Source organism: Prionailurus viverrinus, chromosome D1 (assembly GCF_022837055.1).
Source record: "Prionailurus viverrinus isolate Anna chromosome D1, UM_Priviv_1.0, whole genome shotgun sequence".
Taxonomy (NCBI): Eukaryota; Metazoa; Chordata; class Mammalia; order Carnivora; family Felidae; genus Prionailurus; species Prionailurus viverrinus.
Window position 1 is genome coordinate 1,797,422 of NC_062570.1, and position 20,040 is coordinate 1,817,461.

A 20,040-nucleotide genomic window follows, 5' to 3' on the forward strand; every position below is an offset into this window, starting at 1 on the left:
TGATTGCTGGTAGATTTATAGTGTCATCTGGTTTTTTATGTTTATTAGAAAAAAAATTTTTTAAATGAGGCTCATTCAGCTAACATTAATTGAATACAGAGTCTTCAAGAGTATTATTCTTCAAGCTTAAATTCTTGAGTTGGATAGAGGATGATGGCTGCATTTGGAAACACTTGAATTTCGTGCAAAAATATTTTCTATCAGAATTAGAAAAATCCTAAGCATAAAACATTTAAAATACATTTATTTTCAAATAGGTATTGACATATCAAGGATTTTATGATGAAAATTTGGAATGGGTTGGTTTAGAAAATATTCACATTGTGGCTTCCATGTCAGCTGGAGGAAGACTGGGAAGACATAAGCTTACCACCCGATTTACTTCTATTGTCCGTCTCTGTGCTGTGGAGTATGTATCTCTGTGTTTTCCATTGTTTTTCCTTTGGGGAGCTGTCTTATATATTTGAATTTTATTGAAGGTATCCATTAATGATATTTCCTCAAAATGAAGAATATAAAAATACTCAGAACTTAAGTTCTGACATTTTTTTCCCTGTCCTTCCTAAACTGAAGGTGTTAATCAGCTCTTCGTAAATATTAGAAATAAAACACAACTGTTTTGTATCATTTCTGTTCTAAAATATCATATCAGTGTTAGGAATTTGAATGGTCGATTTTAGAATTAAATATTTTACGGGTTTCATAAAACAAAAGCAGTACCCATTTTATGCAGAGTGCACGAGGTGGAGTCGGTCACGTTCACCGTGGCGGCATTAACCCTGACGCGTGCATCCAGTGCCACGGCCCATCGTTGTCCCAGGGACTTGCGGGCTGTATGGTTACGGCATTTGTCCTGTGTTCCATTGGGCCTACACAAGCTTATTTTCATGCTAATTGAAACTATAACCATCTATAACATGCTACTTTCAGAAGTGTTAAAGCCATCAGTTAAGCTGTAATGAAATATTTTTCGGTTTGAGAGAAACAAGTTGATTTCATTTGTGTGAATAGTTCTACTTTTATGGTTCTGAGATGGATTAGTGCTCTGTGGGTAGGCTCTACTCGACTCAAAATACTTTTTTTCTTGGGAAAAATATACCTTTTTGTCTTTTCTAAAGATCATGGTTTTCAAATAATTGTGTTTCTAAGTAATTTCACTGGGATCTTCTGGTAGGACCTTCTGTTTCACAGCAGATACGTAGAGAGGTCTAATGTGGTTGAAGTCAGAGTAGGGACCATGAGCCTGTCCTTAGTCCCCAGGGAAACCTCTGGTGTCTAAATCTCAGGGCAGCACATTGGGAAAACCACTGTTGTAAGTGAACATTAAAATAATTTAGAACGTTGATTCTTCTAAAATAATTTTCTGATATGTCCTTTTTCAGTTACCCAGAAAGAGAGCAATTACAGACAATCTATGGAGCATATTTGGAACCAGTTCTATATAAAAATCTGAAGAATCATCCTATTTGGGGTTCTTCATCAAAAATCTATCTCTTAGCAGGGTCTATGGTACAAGTGTATGAACAGGTATATATATTCATTTATGTTGTTCTTACCATGTCTATTGGTTCCCGTCCCAAAGGACTGCCTTTAGTGCTGGCTTATGTCGACACTTCAGCTTTCTTTCCCTCTTCTTTACTAGACTTTTCTACTTGGGGAGTGGGCTCTCGTGAGGGCATGTGCTCCGTGTGCTTTCTTCACTATTGACTCCCCTGGCACGGTTTCTAATAGACAGTCAGTATTGAATGAGTGGATCACTGGTAGATGGTTGGTTATTGTTACCTGCTAAAATTTAGCATGTTCAGAATGTTCTTCTTTTTTCCCAAACTACATCTTTCTCCTGACTTCCATCAGTTTCTGTCCTCTAGGCTTCAAACCCGGAGTAGTCTTTGAGGTTTCTTTCTTTCTTGTTGCCTGTGAGGAAATGTCTCAAGTGTGTTTCCTCGGCAAAGTGGGGACAGTGCTAAAAACAGGCATTGTGGATGCAGAAGACGTCTGTTGAGTACCTCCTTTTCTAGCACTGGTACTAAGGGTGCAGACATGACAGAGTCTCTGTTCTCTGGAAGCTCACAGACCAGTGAGGGGCCCAGTCACGTACGTGAACTATTAATACAGTGTGATGAATGTAACAGTGACAACATGCGCAAGTTGCAGAGACAGTGTAGAAGAAGTGAGTAACTTTGTTGTGTGTGGTAGTTGTTAAGGAGAGCAGAAGTGTGGTGTGAGTTTTGAAAAGTGAACAGAAATTCAACGTGGCTGGAGAGGAAGGGTCTTCCTAGGAAAAGGGACCGGCGTGTGAAAGTCAGGGTGGTATGTGTGCCCCGTGTAGTGTGGAGTAGAAGTGGGGAAGTAGAGTCAGCGAGCAAGGGTTCCTTCGTTTCGATTTTGAGTGAATGGAGATGTTACGTGACCAAGGCCACAATGAGAGCAGTGGCTCTGTGGGTGGGGGAGGGAAGGCACCGGTCCCGGCGGGTTGTGCATCAGGCAGTGACACTGTGGTCCCTTAGAAGTTCAGTGACTGTGAGCAGAAGGCAGCTCTGGAGTTCCCAATGCCGGGAGCTGTGTTTTCCGGGACCTGCGGGGCTGTGGCATCGCAGCCCCTGTGCAGAAAGCTTAGGTTTGCCTTCCTCAGGCCCCTTTCCGTGGCATGGCTCTTTACCTCTCATGTTATTTTTTCTGTGGTCAGGCTTTGCAGTTTGCTGAAGCCTTTGAACAGCCCCTGTTGGATGTTTTTAAATGCATAAAATATTAAGATAACTACGGAAATCAGTTCTATTGAAATACAGTTTCTACTGACTAGTACAAATTGGGCATTCCTGTGAGTCTACGGTGACTGAAAAGCTTATAGCATTATTACATATTTGGAAATATATTACAAATACTTACATATTACATATTTAGACAGCAGACAGATGGTTTACTGCACTGTCTTTTCCAGGTACGGGCCAGATTTACAGTTGATGATTATAGTCACTATTTGTTTACTCCGTGCATCCTTACCCAGTGGGTTCTTGGCTTATTCAGATACGATTTAGAAGGAGGTAAGGTTTGGTTTCATTATTTTAAATCACTTACCTTTCTCTGGAATGCCACGGCGTATCTGTGTGTGCGCACGTGTGTGTTTATGTTATGTACTGTGTTTGTAATAGGTATGTTAAATGAGTATTTAATTGATGACAGTATTCTAAAAATTACAATTAAAATTATGTTAATATTAAATTTAAACATTAACATTCAATTTAAACCTTAATATTGAAATACAACGTCGTGGCTTTTCTTCTAAACTTTATGATCGTCACTGTTAAAATTTGATTTGGGAAAAATAAAATCATTATTCATGTTTGATACTCTTTTTAGAATTAGTATTTTTATTGAGCTAGGGATAATGATGCTTACTGTATTTTATAAATGATCAAAACAACTTTACCAACTTATTAACACATTGAATTTTAATTTTTTCCCCTTTTCTTCTTTGTATCTGACGCCAACGTGACGGTATGCAGATTCTCATTCTTTATTTCTTTCTAATACTGTGTTGAAACAGACTATTTGCAAGTCATTTGAACTTTCTTAGAACTAAAGAAAATGTTCTCTTTTTTAGGGTCCTCAAACCATCCACTAGATTATGTGTTAGAAATCGTAGCATATGAAGCACGGCGCTTATTTCGTGACAAAATTGTTGGTGCAAAGGAACTTCATTTATTTGACAGCATTTTAACATCAGTGTTTCAAGGAGATTGGGGCTCAGATATATTAGATAATATGGCAGGTAATCTTTGTGGAGTTTATGTGAATATATAAATGTTATGAGAACCGTACCGTTATTTTTCTTACTAATAGCATGATTTCATATACTATACAAGTGAAAAGTTTGGATAATTTTAATTTTTTTTTACTATAAGCAAATGCTCTTTTCCTTTTTGCTAGATTTCAATAATCATATGCTAAATAAAATATAATGACAATAATTGTTGTCTTGGATTTAGCCATAGTGTTTTATATTTTTAATTCAGAATTCTATTTCCTGAAGGATTTTTACTGGCAAATGTTTTTCTCAAGCCATATGTGTAGGAAACTTTGAGACCATTGGGAAAATCCGTATTTTGATTATAGTTAAGCTTTGCATTCTCCTGACTGTCACTGCTCACGACATCGTCAGCATAGAGCTTCTCTCAGGCTCTGGTTACTGGCTTCGCCCCTGGTAGGACAGGCTGCGTGTAATGCCACTCCCCCCCAGCAGCCCAGTTGCTTTGGCATCTGTTACCGCTTAATCACCAGGCTGCGCTCTGAAGACTGCTCAGGGGGTGGTTTGTGTGATTGGAAAGCCATCACAGCGAAAGGGCTTTTGGTACCATAACGTGGAGACCGTAACATGGAAGTATTTCCCAATAAACTCCTTTCAAGCTGCAAAATGAGTTTCTATCCCGTTAGACTGTCTCATGTAGTACGTTCTACATCTACGTTACCAGATTTGACTGGTCCCAGGGTCATGGTTGCATACAGCCAAAGGGGATCTGGACTGTTAGGAAGATGTTGAGCCCGACAGAGGGAATTTTCTTGGAGCTGCTAGAGTTTCAGAATCAGGAAGTGAGTTGGAGAAGCGAAGCAGGTTGGCATGCCTGGTGGTAGTTGGAAGTTGGCTTGATTTTGAGTGTGGGTTTGTCAGGGCTTCCTGGAGTTCTCATTGTGTGGCGTGGAGAGCTTTGTTTTCTAACCGGTGCGGTCTTTCTCAGTCTGAGAATTGGGTGTGTAGTGTCTCTTCTTGCAGAGAAAGGAACATGTCCTTTGGGCCTTAGGTAGTGTCAGTGTCTTATTGGGTATCTGAACTCTCTAGCGTTTGTTATCTTTCAGAGCCTCCTTTGTAGGACTCAGTAAATAATATATGCTTTTTTCCCCTTACCATTTTACTTTTCAAGGAAAGATTGCATTTTTAAAAAAATATAGCCTTGATATATGTTCTGTGTAGGCAAATAAGATTTTCACATAGTAGAGTATTAAGAAAAATTTAATCTTGGAGAGTTAAAAATAAATGAGATACATTCCTGTGCTCAAGAAACGTGTAATCTAGTGGTAGATGCAGATGTGAAAGTCTTTGTTTACAATGGTAGCTATTGATAGTGTGTTTAGACGCCATGAAAATTTGTGCAAGTAGTTAAACTGTTAATTATAATAGAGAATGAAGTGTTGTACGATTAATCTAACTTTTCTGAATATATTTGGGATAAATGCTAGATGGTAGATATGTAGAAGAGGTAGAGGTTAATTGTTTTTTGAGGGAGCTACTTTCAAGCTTTTTAAAATGAATTTTTTTGGGACGTCTGGGAGGCTCAGCCTGTTGGGTGTCTGACTCTTGATCTTGGCTCAGGTCACAATCTCATGATTCATGGGTTCGAGCCTGGAGTTGGGCTCTGCACTGACAGTGCGGAGCCTGCTTGGGATTCTCTCTACGTCTCTCTCTGCCTCTCTCTGCTCCTGCCCTGCTGGTGTGCTCTCTTTATCCCTATCTCTCTCAAACAAAACAAACTTAAAAAGAAAAGATTTTTTATCTTGTGATCATCATAGATTAACCTACAGTTGTAAGAATTTACAGAGACCGAGCACACGTGCCTTCTACGTGGTCTCTCCACGGTAACAGCTGGCAGAATTACAGCAGAACGTCTCGGACAGGGTGTTGGCATCGCTCTAGTTTTATACAAAATATCACCACAGAGATCTGTCGTGTCGCCCTTTTGTGGCCACATCTGCTGCTCTGCAAATCACCCTTCTGTTCTGTGTTTAATTTTGCCGTTTCTTACTTTCGATCAGAATAATTCTCTGCAGACCCGTGCGGGTGGCCTGGGGTTTCAGTGGTTTGTTCCTTCTTAGTGCTGAGTAGGTGTTCAGGTACACTTCCGTTTCCCAAACGCTTTACTTGTTGAAGGCCATCTGGGTTATGTTCGGTGTGTGTTAGACCGTTAGGAGGAAGGCGCTAGAACAACTCATGTAGGGATTTTTACGTGAAAATACATTGTTTGTCTGGGATAAATGGTCATCCGTGCACTCGTGGGAGCGTCCGGCGCTTCTGTGCTCGGTGTTTGAAAACCACTGCTGACTCTTCCCTACAATGGCTGTGCCACTTCCCATCCCCATCAGCAGTATGGACGTAAGCCAGGTGCTGCACATCCTTGCCAGCGTTTGGGGTTGTCTCCACTGTCCTCCAGTCAGCCGTCTGGTAGCATGTCTGGGTGTGTCATCGCAGTCTGTGCTCTGCCGGCCGCCAATGCAGCTGGACGCCTTCTCAGGCTCCTTCGCCGCCTCTGTATCCTTTCAAGTGACATATCTCTGTGTGCGTCTTACTCACTTTCTCTTGGGATGGTTTATCTTTATTGTTGAGTTTTGAGCGTTCTTTGTATATTACAGACACTAGCTTTTCGTTAAATACATGGTTTGCAAACACATTCTCCCCCACTGTCACTTGTCTTTTCATCCTTTTAATAGGGTCTCCCACAGCAAAGTATTTTAATTTTACGAAGTACAACTTACTATTTTTTTAATGGTTATTTATTTTGAGAGAGAGATGGTGTGAGCAAGGGAGGAGCAGAGAGAGAGATGGAGACAGAGAATCCCAAGCAGGCTCCGAGCTGTCAGCACGGGGCCCAATGCGGGGCTCGAACTCAGGGAACTGTGAGATTGTAATCTGAGCCAAAACCAAGAGTCGGACACTTAACCGACTGAGTCACCCAGGCACCCTGTCTTATTAATTTTTTTTAAGGATCTTTTGGTGTCAAGTTTAAGAATTCCAACTGGTCCTATATCCTGAAGACTTTCTCCTACATTTTTTTCCTAAAAGTTTTACGGTTTTGTTTTAAGTCAGTGGTCCACTCTGAGTTAATTTCTGTATAAAGAGTGAGACGGGGTCACTTTACTTGCTGATGGATGCCCACCTGCTCCAGGGCCATTGTTTGAAAAGGGAACTTTGCTCCCTTGACTTGGTTTTGCCCCTTTGTCCAAAACGGGTTTGTGTGACTATATTTCTAGGTTCTCTGTTTTTTTCCATCGATTTTATGTCTGTCCTTCCACCAGGACCCCGCTGTCTTGATTCCTGTCATATAATAAATCTTGAAATTGGGAAGACTCACTTCTACTTTCTTGTTCTTTTTTGGAGTTGTTGTAGCTATTTAAGTTCCTTTGACTTTCTAGATCTATTTTACGGTAACCTTACCTATAAATATGGTTGCTAAGCTTTTGATAGGAATTGCATTAACTCTGTGTATTGGTTTGGGGAGGATTGACACCTTCATTATGTTGAGTCTTCCTTTCCGTGAACATGATTTATCTGTCTGTTTATTTGGATGTTCTGTGTTTTCTTTCCTCAGTGTCGTCTAGTTTTCACCATGTAAGTGTCGTACGTACCTTGTTAGATTAACACCTACGGTTGTACAGTTTTTGAGCACTGCAGACGGTGACAGTGTGTGAGGATGATTTTACTGAGTGAAGTGGAGGGAAGGGCATTCCAGACACGGGACAGGCATATGCATAGAATCACCGGCTAAGGGAACTGGAGTGTGCAGTGGGATGCGGATGCAGACTGGAGGTGCAGGTGGCCAGTGGAGGCAGATTAGATGCAGATGAGGAGTTGGGCTGTTTGTCCTCGGGCGGTGGGGAGCTCTGTGCCGGTGGAGTGCTGGGGCACAGCCCGCCTGCCGCCTGTCGTGTGCTTCTCTGGGAGTGGTGAGGGTGTAGCCAGAGGGACAGAGGCTCGAGGCAGGGATCTGAGCCGGGTGAGGCACGATGATACATGGAGACGATGAGTTCAGTTTTCTGTGTTTCAGGTTTGCAGGTGTCTTGAGCGTCTTTGGGGGCATCCTCGTAAGGTTTGTCAGGTCTGGGAGGGTAGGGTAGCGGCCGTGTCTTTCTGCCTCCTTCTCTCCAGCAGGAAGTGCAGGGTTGAAACTCAGGTGTGCTGTAGGCAAGTCTGTCAGGCATGTCTGTGGAACACCTGGAAGTTTGGGAGCAGACGAGAGCTTGGGACACTTGCCCGGAGAGAGGTGGTGAGTAGGTGTGGGCCTAGAGGCCGTCGCTGGTTCAAGGCACAGAGCAACATGGAGTAATTCAAGGGGGGTGGTTAGGATTAAAGAAGAGCAGGCTGAGTTTGGATCCCAGGGGAGGTGAAAGTAAAAGGGATAGGCAGGAGACTGATGACACGTGGCCGGGGCCTGATGAGCGCGGGTGTCCAGGGGCAAGGGACACGCTCCGGGAGCCCAGCGGGTGATGAGGGCGCCTTGACCACGATGGAGGTGTGGTCTGGCGGTCCTGGCCGGGTTTCCCAAGGAGGGGCTGTCGTTCGGTGCGGTGCGTCCACAGCTGGCAGATGAGGCAAGAGAAAGGAGAGAAGCTCAAAGAAGCTGGGGTCCCGGACCTTACGGCCTTGGGGCCCAGCCTGCGCCGGCGAGGGTCTGTGCCCACACGCGTCGGGAGGGGAGAGGTGTGCAGACTTTCCTGTGTGCTCATCGGGGCGCTCCTGTAAGGGCTTTCAGGGGGAGTTTCTGGGGGGTTTGTTTGCTACTTAAAATTCAGCAAATTTTTCTTTAATTTGAGAATTAGGGCTCTTGATGGTAGTAATAAATTTGTGTTCTTGCACACGGAGAGTTTTGAGTTTGTTTTATATGCCAATTTTATATGTTTTAATCTACAATTTATATGGACATTCTGGAGAAGGAGAAAAGGGAGAAATGGTGGAAGTGAGAACCCTAGGGGAGCATTAGGAAGAAGATGTTTCATTTGGGGAAGAAGTGGGGTCGGAGATAGAACAGGGACACCATCAGTTCCTTTTCAGTAGTAGTTTGATAGTGCAGTGAGGTGTGGGTGCTGTAACTGAGTTGATTGATCTTACGAACTATGCTGTATAGGAATTTACCTTTGTGTTTCTGGGGATTGTCTTACTTGGGCTGATGAACTTTTCAAGTTTAGTGAGTGGGGTGCATGGGTGGTGCAGGCAGTTGAGCATCCACCTCTTGGTTTCGGCCCAGGTCTTGATACCAGGGCATGGAATTGAGCCCTGCGTTGGTTCCATGCTGGGTGTGGAGCCTGCATGAGATTCTCTCTCCCTCTGCCCCTGTCCCACACTCTTACGCTGTCTTTCTCTCTCTCAAAATAAAAAATAAAAGTTAAAAAGGAACAATGCAGTTCCTGATGCTGCCATTACAAATAACACACAGAAAACAGAAGAATACCTTTTATTTCTACAGACAGTTTCTATGTTACGTGGGGACCCCGACACAGTTCAGGAGCAAGGCCAGCCCCTGGGCAGCCCCTGCCTCCACACGGAAAACCGCTTGGGAAACTGAGCTCTGCAGATCTCAAGGATGTTATTAAGAAGGTATAATCTCAATCAGGAATTTGAGTTGGGGTTTTGTTATGATTGCAGGCATTTAAAAAGCATCTTGTAAGCTTTTTGAGACTTGCAAAGATTATAAATTGACATTTTGGTAATTAAACTGATACTTCTCACTATGTCTTACTAGTTATATTGATCATGTCCACAAGTATGTGACTATTGTGAGGCCTTGAACTTGCTTGGCCTCATAGAAGTTTTTCTGGAGGAAGTGCCATAGACCTGGAATCCTGGTTAGGCTGTGGGGTGTGAGATGACATACAGTCACACTGAAGCCTTTCCCAGAGTGTATCAAAACTACACATCTTAGTCTAGATAATTAACATTTTTATTCTATAATTGAGTATATATTAATTATAAAATATTCTTCGTGATTTTTTTTTTAAAGGGCCTTATTCATTATGGACGAGATAACCAGATGTTAGATATTTTACTTTTCCAAGAAGTCCTGGAGTATGTGTCCAGGACAGACAGAGTGCTGAGCTGCCCCGGGGGCTCCCTGCTGCTGGCAGGACGCAGCGGGGTAGGCCGCCGCACCGTCACGTCCTTAGTGAGCCACATGAACGGGGCCATGCTGTTTTCTCCGAAGATCTCCAGAGGGTATGAACTGAAGCAGTTCAAAAATGATATCAAACATGTGAGTTACTCAAAGTCGTTTGCTTTATTTGGTTTTACATCACAATTAGTTATTCTAGAAGCCTTCAGAGAGAACTTCACGTGTCTGAGATGCAACATAATCTTTAATTTTGATGATTATTTTCCCCGTGGCTATTAGAAAATTCTATTTTTATGTACACATAGGAAAAAGATTCTTCGTAGGATTTCTAGCTTTCAGGTACCCCAGATTATGAGACATTAGGTGGGCATGGAAGATAAAAGGATAGAATTTCTGTAGGACATATGTGGATATGTTTAAAAATGATCATCTGTCTTAGTTGTAAAATAATTAAGATTTCCCTCAACTATTTGTTCATGGACTGGATTTATTTTCCAAACTCTATGGCTAGAGTTTAATTTTTCATTTTGGTAACAAAGAAGAAAAGGAAGGAGGGGGGAAGGAGGAAAGTGGGAGGGGAGGAAGGAGGGATGAGGGAAGGAAGGAGAAAGGAAGAAGAGGAGGAAGGAGGGAGGGAAGGAAGGGAGGGAGAAGGAAGGAGGGACGGAGGGAGGAGGAAGGGGGGAGGAGGGAAGGGAGGAGGAAGGAGGGAGGGAAGAAGGAAGGAAGGATGGAGGGAGGAGGAAGGGAGGAGGAAAGGAGGAAGGAGGGGAAGAAGGAAGGGGAGGAGTTTCCTTACATAAAGGACAGAAGTCTGTGCCTGTGCTGCCATGTGATTGGTGCGAAATGAGATTTTGTGATGGTGCAGGTGCTGCATCTTGCCGGTGTGGAAGCTCAGCAGGTGGTTTTACTTCTTGAGGACTACCAGTTAGTCCATCCCACCTTTCTGGAGATGATCAACAGCCTCTTGTCTTCAGGCAAGTGCATGATTTCTATTCCGAAAAGTAAAAATAGTGATGTAAAAATTATTCAAATAAATTACCTTGTGTAAAAGTATGTCTCAGAGAACATTTGGCTTGGGTTTTACTAAGTTGACATGGGGTGAAACGCTCCCACAGCTGGAGAGTTGAGAAGCCTCATTTTTATAAAACCAAGAGACGGAAGGATTACATAAACAGGATTATTAATGTCGGTGAATGTTCCGAAGAGCTGCCATCTCACCTGCTTCTGGTGGGACTGCTGGCTGTTACCTTTTGGGAAAGCTCCCAGCCAGTGCTTGTTTAAAAAAATGTGCTGTGCCCTTTAATACAGCACTTTTATTATCTGTGGAAATAATCGAGTTAGTGTGCAGGGAAACACATGGTCCAACTTATAAGAAAACAATCTGATGGGCCCTCACTGTCCAGCATTAGTGCAGTTGCTGAATAATGGCCTTCGTACGGGTGTGTGAATGCGGGTACATTTTCAGCCTCTGAGGCCTCCTGTTTCCCAAATTGTGGTCCGCTCCTGTTGTCTGTTGAGCCACCTGACCTTTTCTGTGGCTTCCTGGAGAAGACACTTGTAATTTCCCACGTGTCTCCCTTTTCCGAATAATTTATGAAATTTATTAGAATCTCTTCATGAGTAATCATGGTTAGAGTTGGTATGAGGTGGCTTAGTTTTAGACTTGGACCGAGATTGTTTTGTTATTTAAGTACAAAATAAACCTTGTTAAAAGCGAGTTTCAGCTGCATGAGTTAATCCATTGTGGAGACTTGCAGACAGACCTACGTGATGCTCGCGTTGGCCCTGGTAAGCTCTGAGATGAGTGGTCTTTTTTTTTCCAGGACTTAGCAGCTTTGGTTGACGAAAACATTTAATTTCTAGGCCAAAGTGTCTCTACACTTGGGTGTTCCACTGAGAACAGACCGGGACTCTAGAGGACAGGTGGCCGGCCAGTCTCTGGCACAAGTTCCGCGGCTGCTGTGTGGTAGGAGCGAGAGGTCCTGGACAAGCTTGGGTGTCAGGACCTTCTTACAGCATAGCCTCCTGAGATCTTGCTGCTGTGTTTCCTGCACACCACTTCCCTTGTCACTAGATGGAGGCCTTTCATTAGGGAAGAGATAGACTGGTCTACCAGATACATAGCTTTTTGTTTGGGGTTTTACATTTTGTTTTGTTTGTGAAAGCAAACATGCAGATGAGTGCTGATGTGGGAATTATTGTTTTTATCTTAAGATAAGTTGGGCGTTGTCATCAAGTTATAACTGCAAAAATCATAAGCTAAATTTTATCGACATTTTTAGCAAAAAAGTATTTGAAAAATACTTTCAGAGAAAATAGACCTTGGTTTCTTTTTTTGTGTTTTAAACTCTTACTTTCTATAGAGGGGGTTTACGCATGTAAGTAGAGCTAACTTTTCTTGTTAATTTGAAGGAGTCAAAAGTGTCTAGGCATGGCTGCAATTTATGGCAAGACATAGAGTAGATTTGTGTGTGCGTGTGTTTGGATACGTACCAGCTTGGGGGATGGGCAGCATTCCCACACCTCTGAGTTGACCCTGAAGAAAAGTAGGGTCTGCCTGTGGTGGGACCTGCATGAATGCCCTGCTTTGGACATGTGGCCCAAGGGTCATCTTAGAGTTTCTTGCAAACTTTAAATATACTGGCTTAACAAAGATTTATTAGACACCTGTTATGTGCCAGATCTGGTTCTAAATACTGGGTTTATAGAGGTGAATAAGATATAATTCAGCCCTCTATTAAATACTCATAGTCTTAATCCAGTTTGATTTGCCTTTCATCACTCTGTTGCCTTATAGCAGGGCTATGGGTTAGTTCTCCTGATTCATAATACAAGTTCACCCATCCATCCATCTATTCATCCATCCATCCATTCATTCATTCATCTAATAAACATTCATGTTCCAGGTACTTTGCTAAGTATGTTCTAAGATAAATGTTGAACATGATCAAATATTTGTCCTCTGGGAATTCAGAAGCTGATTGAAATACTTCACAATTACATGATGTGATAAATGCTGAACTGTGATATGTTTAGATATGTGGGAAAAAAAGATCCTTCCCCAGTGCACAGGAGACAGGGAAGGCTCATGGGCATGGGGGTCGGTACAGGAGTGTCTCATAGGGCAACAGGAAATATGGGGGGGAATGGGCAGAGGAAGATTGTGGGTATAGATTCACTATATTTATGGAACACACAGAAGTTCAGATGCTGGAATACAAGGTCTTGAATGCGAGGGGCAGAGAAGCAGCAGGAGAACCTGGAAAGATGGCTAGATGGCTAGATTATCCACTGTCTTGAATAGCTTGCTTAGGAATCTGAGTTTTATGAAATGAAGGCGACAGGTAGGTTTGTTAGTATAGAGGCGATAGGATCATGTACTTTTGGAAACAGCTTGAATAAGAGCAGACTAATACAAACACAGAGAAGGTATTATAGATGTAAAATGTGTTTGGATTAGGGTATGCAGCTAAAATTCAAAAGAAATGCAATGTTCCATAGGTGAAGTTCCTGGACTTTATACCCTTGAAGAATTAGAGCCTTTGCTGTTGCCTCTTAAAGATCAGGCTTCACAGGATGGTTTTTTTGGACCAGTCTTCAATTACTTCACATACAGTAAGTGACTATATTCAGTTAATCAATTCAAACTCTGGTTCATGTGAAATAAATACCATTTAATTTGCTGTATTTGCTAATTAGGTTGCAAAGGTATCTTAAATCTTGGGTCCGTTTGGTATTTTGGTACTTTTTTCTCTTTCACGGTGCTTTTAGAAAACACGTAAGTAGCCTGAAGGCTTACCTATAGTAAAAGCATGTTAGCACAATTTTAGCAGAAGAGAAGGCAGAAAGTGTTCTAATGTTCTTTGGAATATTTACTTTGCTGCTTTTCTTTCTGTATGGTAAAAGTGGTGCTTAGGACCTCCTATCTTAGAAAATTCTGAAACTGTTTAGATTTTGCCAGACTCTATGCTTTTTTTTTTTTTTTAATGAAACAAGTTTTTATTATCACAGAAGCAGTTTTATGTGCACTGTAGATATCTAAAATTGAATAAGTAAGTATAGGCAATGATATCATCACCCAGACATCACTACTACATTTGTTTCCTTTTTTTCCCTAAAAGACCATTTATTATTAACATAGAGAAGTTGTTAGAGAGCTACCCTCCCTTCCCTGTCTGTCAAGTTTACAAGGAAATTCTACCACATCGCTAAGAAACAGATCATCCCAGGGCTATTTGAAACAATTTCAGAACATAGAAAATGAAGGAAAAGTTTCCAAATTCCTTTTTATGACTTATTTATATTGAAACAGGGAAAATATGTCTCCTAAAAGACAATCAGAGATCAATTTGCTTGTGAATATTAAAACTAAAATCCTTGAAAGAAAAATTGTAAAGTAGAATCCAGTATCATAGTTGAAAAGTAACATACAAAACAGCAATATGGTGTATACACTTCTTCCTGAATTCCTTCTGGATCTTTCTCTTAACGTGAACATGCATGCGTGTGCACACATACACGTGCGCACACACACACACACAAGTATACACTTCTTCCTGAATTCCTTCTGGATCTCTTCTCTTCACATGGGTGTGTGCACTCGCATGCACACACACACAAGTATTTTTTAACAAAAGAAAAGATCATAAGTATAATACTGTTTTATATAGCTTGTTTTTTTGTAACAGCTACCATGTCATTTCAGAAATTGTTAAACTCATAAAAGTAGACCACATAAGGATTTCTCCAATTACTATTGTCATAATATGCATGATAATGATTTTCTTATTTTTTTTAAGGAATTCAGCAAAACTTGCATATTGTCTTGATAATGGATTGTACGAATTTAAACTTCATAATAAACTGTGAGAGTAACCCAGCCTTGCATAAAAAATGCCAGGTGTTGTGGATGGAGGGCTGGTCAGACAGCAGTATGAGAAAAGTAAGTTCAATCCTGAAGTATGGAAATGAAAAATAAGCATATTCTTTCTGAAGTTACTGATTTTCACAACTCCCTCTGGTGTTTGTTATAATGTTGTCTTAATTGTGCCGCTGACCATAACACGTTTGAAAGCCTCTCCCTTCTCTTTATGCCCTGTACTCAACTTTAGTTGAGTACAGAAGTTCACGTTGAAGATTATGTTCTCAGTTGAGGACTGCGTAGAAAACTACTGTACCTTAATAATTGTATTCCTTTCATTAACTAGCCTATCATAAGCCAGCTTATAATAGAACATTGCAGCAATAATTTTAGCAGTTTTTTAAATACGAATTTTAAATCTCTTAATATCTCCCGTCGCCATGCTCAGTGTCTGGAGGGGAGTGTGTTTAAAGTATGAATGCGAACCACCATCTTTGCCTGGAAACCTTACGTTGCTTGATCCATAATAGTTTTAATGTCTCTGAATAGTACGTATATTCTTGACCATTCACGTCTTCATTTTTGGGTGATCGAGGTACAGACTGTTGAGTCAGACCGTGAGTCGGAGGGAGGAATGTGATTTGGGACAATGGATGGAGTTTTCTGGAAGAGATAACATTTTAGTTAGATTTCAGCAAGTAAGGGACAGGAAAGTCATTCTAGTCTGAGGAGGTCCCGCGAACGAGGGGCTTCAAGAAGTAGTAATTACTGGGTCTGTTACAAGTGCCGCCGTTCTGCACGTTGGGTCACAGCAGAGAAAAAGCAGACACCGGTCCCCGCCCTGGTGGGAGTCACAGTGTCGCGGGGGGGAGGGGGGGGGAGGGTCTCGGGGGCCGCTTGCTTTGTGAAGACCCTGAGATGAGAGCGTGCCTGGTGATTGTGAGGGTCAGCCGGCAGCCGAGTGAGACGTCACGAGTGATTCAGAGCGAGCGCGGTTGGAGAGGGGGTGGGGGGTAAGAGGACCGCAGTTAGGATGGGGCTTTGGAAGCTCTGCCTCGGGTTTTCCTTTCCCTGGAACGAGCCCGGGAGCCTTTGGAGGCTTTTCAGCAGGACTGTGATTTTAATACTGTGTGAACGCGCTTACGTTGGCTTCCGGGGTGAGAACGGACCGTAGAGGGCGAGGGTCGGGCTGGTTTCAAAGCTGCCGCAGGCGCAGGCGAGAGGAAAGGACGACGTGCCTCGGGGACGTCGGGGGATAGGTGGCCGGATTCGGGACTGTTTTGCAGCAGAAACGGCAGGGTTTGCTGACCGGTGTGCAGGGAAGCGAGCACTCCGGGATACTTCCAGGTACGTCGGCTCGAGGCCCCGGAGGGACCAGTCGCCTGAGAAGAGACTGAGAAGAGCACGTCGGGAAGAGCACGTGAGGCTTCCAGTCTCCGACGTGCCTCGTACGAGACGCCGGACGTCCACGTTGCGGGGCGGAGCGGGCGTTTGGCTGGAGGGGCCTGGAGACGAGGGGGAGGCCGGACGTCGTCGGGGGTGCGACCCTGGGGATTGTCACGCTAGAGGCGGTGGCTGGAGCTGCGAGAGGGGACGATGCCGCCTGGGGGGACGGGTGTTGACGGACCCCCGGGGGAGACGTTCAGGGCCCCGACGCGGCTCTTGGCCGTTCCCAAGTGGGCGTGCGGAGGGGGCGCTCTGGGAGGTGGGAAGCGGCGCGGCGTCTGGCAGCCAGGCCCCGGGGCCCGTGCCGGGGTGCGGAGGGACGCGGCGGGGCCGTCGGTGACCGCCGTCAGGCCCGTCAGGCAGCGTCAGGTCAGGTGGCCGTGGAAAAGGCCGTCTTGGAATGTGTCCCAGAGAGAAGAGGAGGAGGAGGGCTGGAGAGAGCGAGTCCCGTCACCTCTCGTGAGGGAGAGAGAGACGGATCGGGAGCGGAAGGGAGGGGGGTAGAAACCATGCCCGTTTAGGTTTTGAATGTGAAGACGGGATTTCTGGCACCGTGCACGACGAGGTCGCAGGAATGTGACCCTTGGAGGTGGGGGCGATGGGCGGGGGGGGGGGGGGAAGGTGGAGAAGGGAACAGGAGAGGAGCTCGAGGAACCGAGAGGCTGACGTGTTAACAGGACTCCAGAGAGTTACACGCCCTTTCAGTGCCTTTAGAGAGTGCCGTTTTTATCTCCCGGGGGGGGGGGGGGGGGGGGGGAATGGAGGCCCGGGGAACTGCGGGCCAGTCCAGGTAGGAGAACTTGGCTCAGGTGGCGTGTGGTCTGGGGACAGACTCTCTTCCGGCCAGCTCTGCCAAGGTACGTTTGACGAGCGTTGTGCCTGTTGAATGTGCGCGACGGCACGTTTCGACACATGTGCGCGTCGTGAGACGTTCCCGACAGACGGGCTCACGGACGTAAGGGACAGACCGTTTTTAAGCAAGCGGGCTGCCGAAGAAACACACTTGAGTGGATTTAGAGGGACATACTTAAAATGTTCTCTCAGAGGCTCCGACGTTTCGGCGGAAAGCGGTGAAGACGTCTGAGGAAAGCGCCGTGCTCCCGGGTCACCCGGGCACCCTGCTGCCTTCAGGTTCTTCGCCCGTTGAGGGATCTTTTGTGTGACATCGTGTTCGGTCTGGGAGATTCAGAAGAGGATGTTTTGACCTGCACACCCGTGCTTTCCCGTTGCAAAAATGTCAGAGCTCTGCTTTAGTTTTTTCCTCAGGAAACTAAGACTTCTTTGCTTTTTTTTTTTTTTTTTTTTCTTTTTGATATCTTAAATGAGTACTCTCACTAGATTCTCGTATGTTCTATAATAATGATCTGTTGATGAAACGTGATTTTCTTATTTGTGACAGTGCAGTAACACGGCAGTAGCTTTTAGGATTAGCAAGCATGACATTGTTAATTCCCGAACGATTTTCATTTGCTTTTAGTTGTTAGTCAAGAGACCTCAGAATCCTTACTATTCCTTTATGCCTTGATGCCTGAAAAAGCATTTTATTATTATTACTTTATGATCTTAATTGGTATTTGTGATTATTTTGTAATTTAATCCAAATTGTGATTTCTCTCATTTCTTACAGTCTAATCATTTTTCAGGTGAGGTGTTGCCATTAATTTGCAATCAATGGCTGACATGTGTCACATGTCTAGGAAACCATGTCTTCTGACCATGGCTATCTTATTTCGCTGAGTGTGGTGTGAAACCTGGGAGAAAAGGGTTGTTTTTGTTTGTTTTTTTTAACCTCTGACATTGGATTTATGTAAACTTTTCCATAGTGCGTTGAGGTTTGAAGAAATGCTCTTCCTGTTTTAGATACCTGAAATGTTATTCAGTGAAACAGATGGTGAAGAAAAATATAGTGACAAAAAAAGGAAAGAAGAAAAGAAAAAACACTCAGGTACTCTTTTGATGAAATCGACTCTGGGTTTTATTTGTGAGATAATTGCCATTCTCTAATATTACAACTTCGTTAAAGATTCACAATGATTATAAATTTCAAAAATGTTAAGGTAACAAAGTTAGGTTTCTTTTAAGGAAAACCGAACTTTGAAGCTTTCTGTATTTTTGAACTTGTGCTCATGTCATTTTATATAGGACCTAGCACAGTATCTGTTGTTCGCAGCTAAGCAGTGAAACAGTTAGATGTTTGACCCAAACCATAGGATGTTCTGCTTCCACTGGTACAGGGTCTTTGGCTGGTGGGCCAAGTTTTCACTTGCCATTCGATATGTCCTGTCCTCAGCTCGTACATGAGAAGTTCTGTGGTGTCTTTGGGCATTGACATAATGTTTTCTTAATTGTACTCTCATTGTTTTTTCCAGTTCCAAAATAATTTTGAATGTGGTCTTTTTTATATATATCATAGCACATTCGTTAATTTATTTCTCTAATCATCTAGTCACCAAATAGTTACTGAACTCAGTTCACATTAGGTACTGGGCTGGATACTAGAGATGACTTAGGAGCTTATGGTGGAGTGAAAAATAGCAAGAATTATGTTCTGTTATAAAAATAAACTCTGCCGTAGCGAGACAAATGATGGTAGGAGTTTATGGGAAGTGCCCTTGAGGGTGAGGCCTCTTACTGGCAGACGTTACAGCAGATGGGCCCTGGCACACAGGCACTTGGGGCGGTCGGGTCTGGTAAGAGTGAGTTGCGTGCAGGCATAGAACAGGCACTTGGCCGGATCTGTACGCCGCCCACTGGCTGGAGCATGGACATGTGGGTATTAGCTGGAAGAGGAGGAGGGGCTGAGAAATTTTGCTTCCAACTTGTGGGTGATGCGGGGTGATGGAGAGATTTTAGCGGAGACATAACCAGAGTCTTGTTTCGGAAACAGAAGTTTCTGGGTCCATGCCTTTCTTCAGTTACTGGAAAATACGTCGGTGTGGGGAGGACCTGTGGAGGGACTGCTGAGGTCACCTGGGAGGAAGGAGTGGACCCGGGGCGCCAGGCCATGCCCTGGGTGTGGGGGGGGGGGGGTTGGTTCCACCATGGCTGTGGTGTGCCAGGCAGGGGTTCTGGCTTCAACGTTGCTTCGAAGTGGACTTTCTGGACTGACGCATGGAACACGGAAGGAAGTGGATGGAGACGGTGACAGGAAGATGGCGTGTTGAGTGAACGGCGTGCTGGATCTAGTGGGGCCTTATTCTCCGTTTTCTGGCTGCTGAGATCCTGCTGGTCCCTGCGTCAGATGACAGTGGATACATGTTACTTGGTTTGATCCTTCTTTTCCGTTGAAGCAGCTTTTTATTGTGCTTTCTTCTGGATTACATGTCATGTAGTTCTAACTAATTTATGTTATGACAGCAGATTTATCTTTCTTGCAGCAATAAAAGTGTTCAGAGGAAATACATAACAGTGGAAGGGCAGAGACCACTGATCCTAAGTAATTCAAATCTGTAAGGAGAATGGGAGCTTGAATAGTGAATAGATACGTAGGAATGTGTGTGTACCTTGAAGACAGACGATGTCTGCCACTTACAGTGGCGGAGGTGGAGATATGTGTGTGTGATAAGTACAGTTCACGTTGTTCTCGCTAATTCGTCATGGATCGTATGTATATTAAGTCATGTTTGTTTTTTCTTTCCAGTTGATCCCGATTTTCTAAAATCATTTTTATTAATCCATGAATCTTGTAAACCATATGGTGCTACACCAAGCCGATACATGACCTTCTTACGTGTGTATTCTGCCATTAGTAGCAGCAAGAAAAAGGAATTATTAAAAAGACAAAGTCATTTGCAGGTACAATATTTTAATCAATCATTTCGTCTAGACACAGGGTATAAGGATTATATCACAGTCCTTGGT

At 43.6% G+C, this 20,040-nt stretch overlaps 1 protein-coding gene across 11 annotated transcripts in view; it reads left to right on the plus strand.

The window, feature by feature from the left end:
• DYNC2H1 (dynein cytoplasmic 2 heavy chain 1) overlaps positions 1–20,040 on the plus strand; it is a 355,486-nt gene that overhangs the window by 81,866 nt on the left and 253,580 nt on the right. For all 11 annotated transcript variants that reach the window (XM_047878743.1, XM_047878737.1, XM_047878734.1 and 8 more), the window contains 11 exons: positions 258–409; positions 1,383–1,527; positions 2,939–3,041; positions 3,602–3,769; positions 9,228–9,358; positions 9,762–10,010; positions 10,738–10,846; positions 13,374–13,487; positions 14,672–14,814; positions 18,040–18,124; positions 19,820–19,974. In XM_047878743.1, the coding sequence (XP_047734699.1) occupies positions 258–409; positions 1,383–1,527; positions 2,939–3,041; positions 3,602–3,769; positions 9,228–9,358; positions 9,762–10,010; positions 10,738–10,846; positions 13,374–13,487; positions 14,672–14,814; positions 18,040–18,124; positions 19,820–19,974 (1,554 nt within the window). The remainder of the gene's footprint in view (positions 1–257; positions 410–1,382; positions 1,528–2,938; positions 3,042–3,601; positions 3,770–9,227; positions 9,359–9,761; positions 10,011–10,737; positions 10,847–13,373; positions 13,488–14,671; positions 14,815–18,039; positions 18,125–19,819; positions 19,975–20,040) is intronic.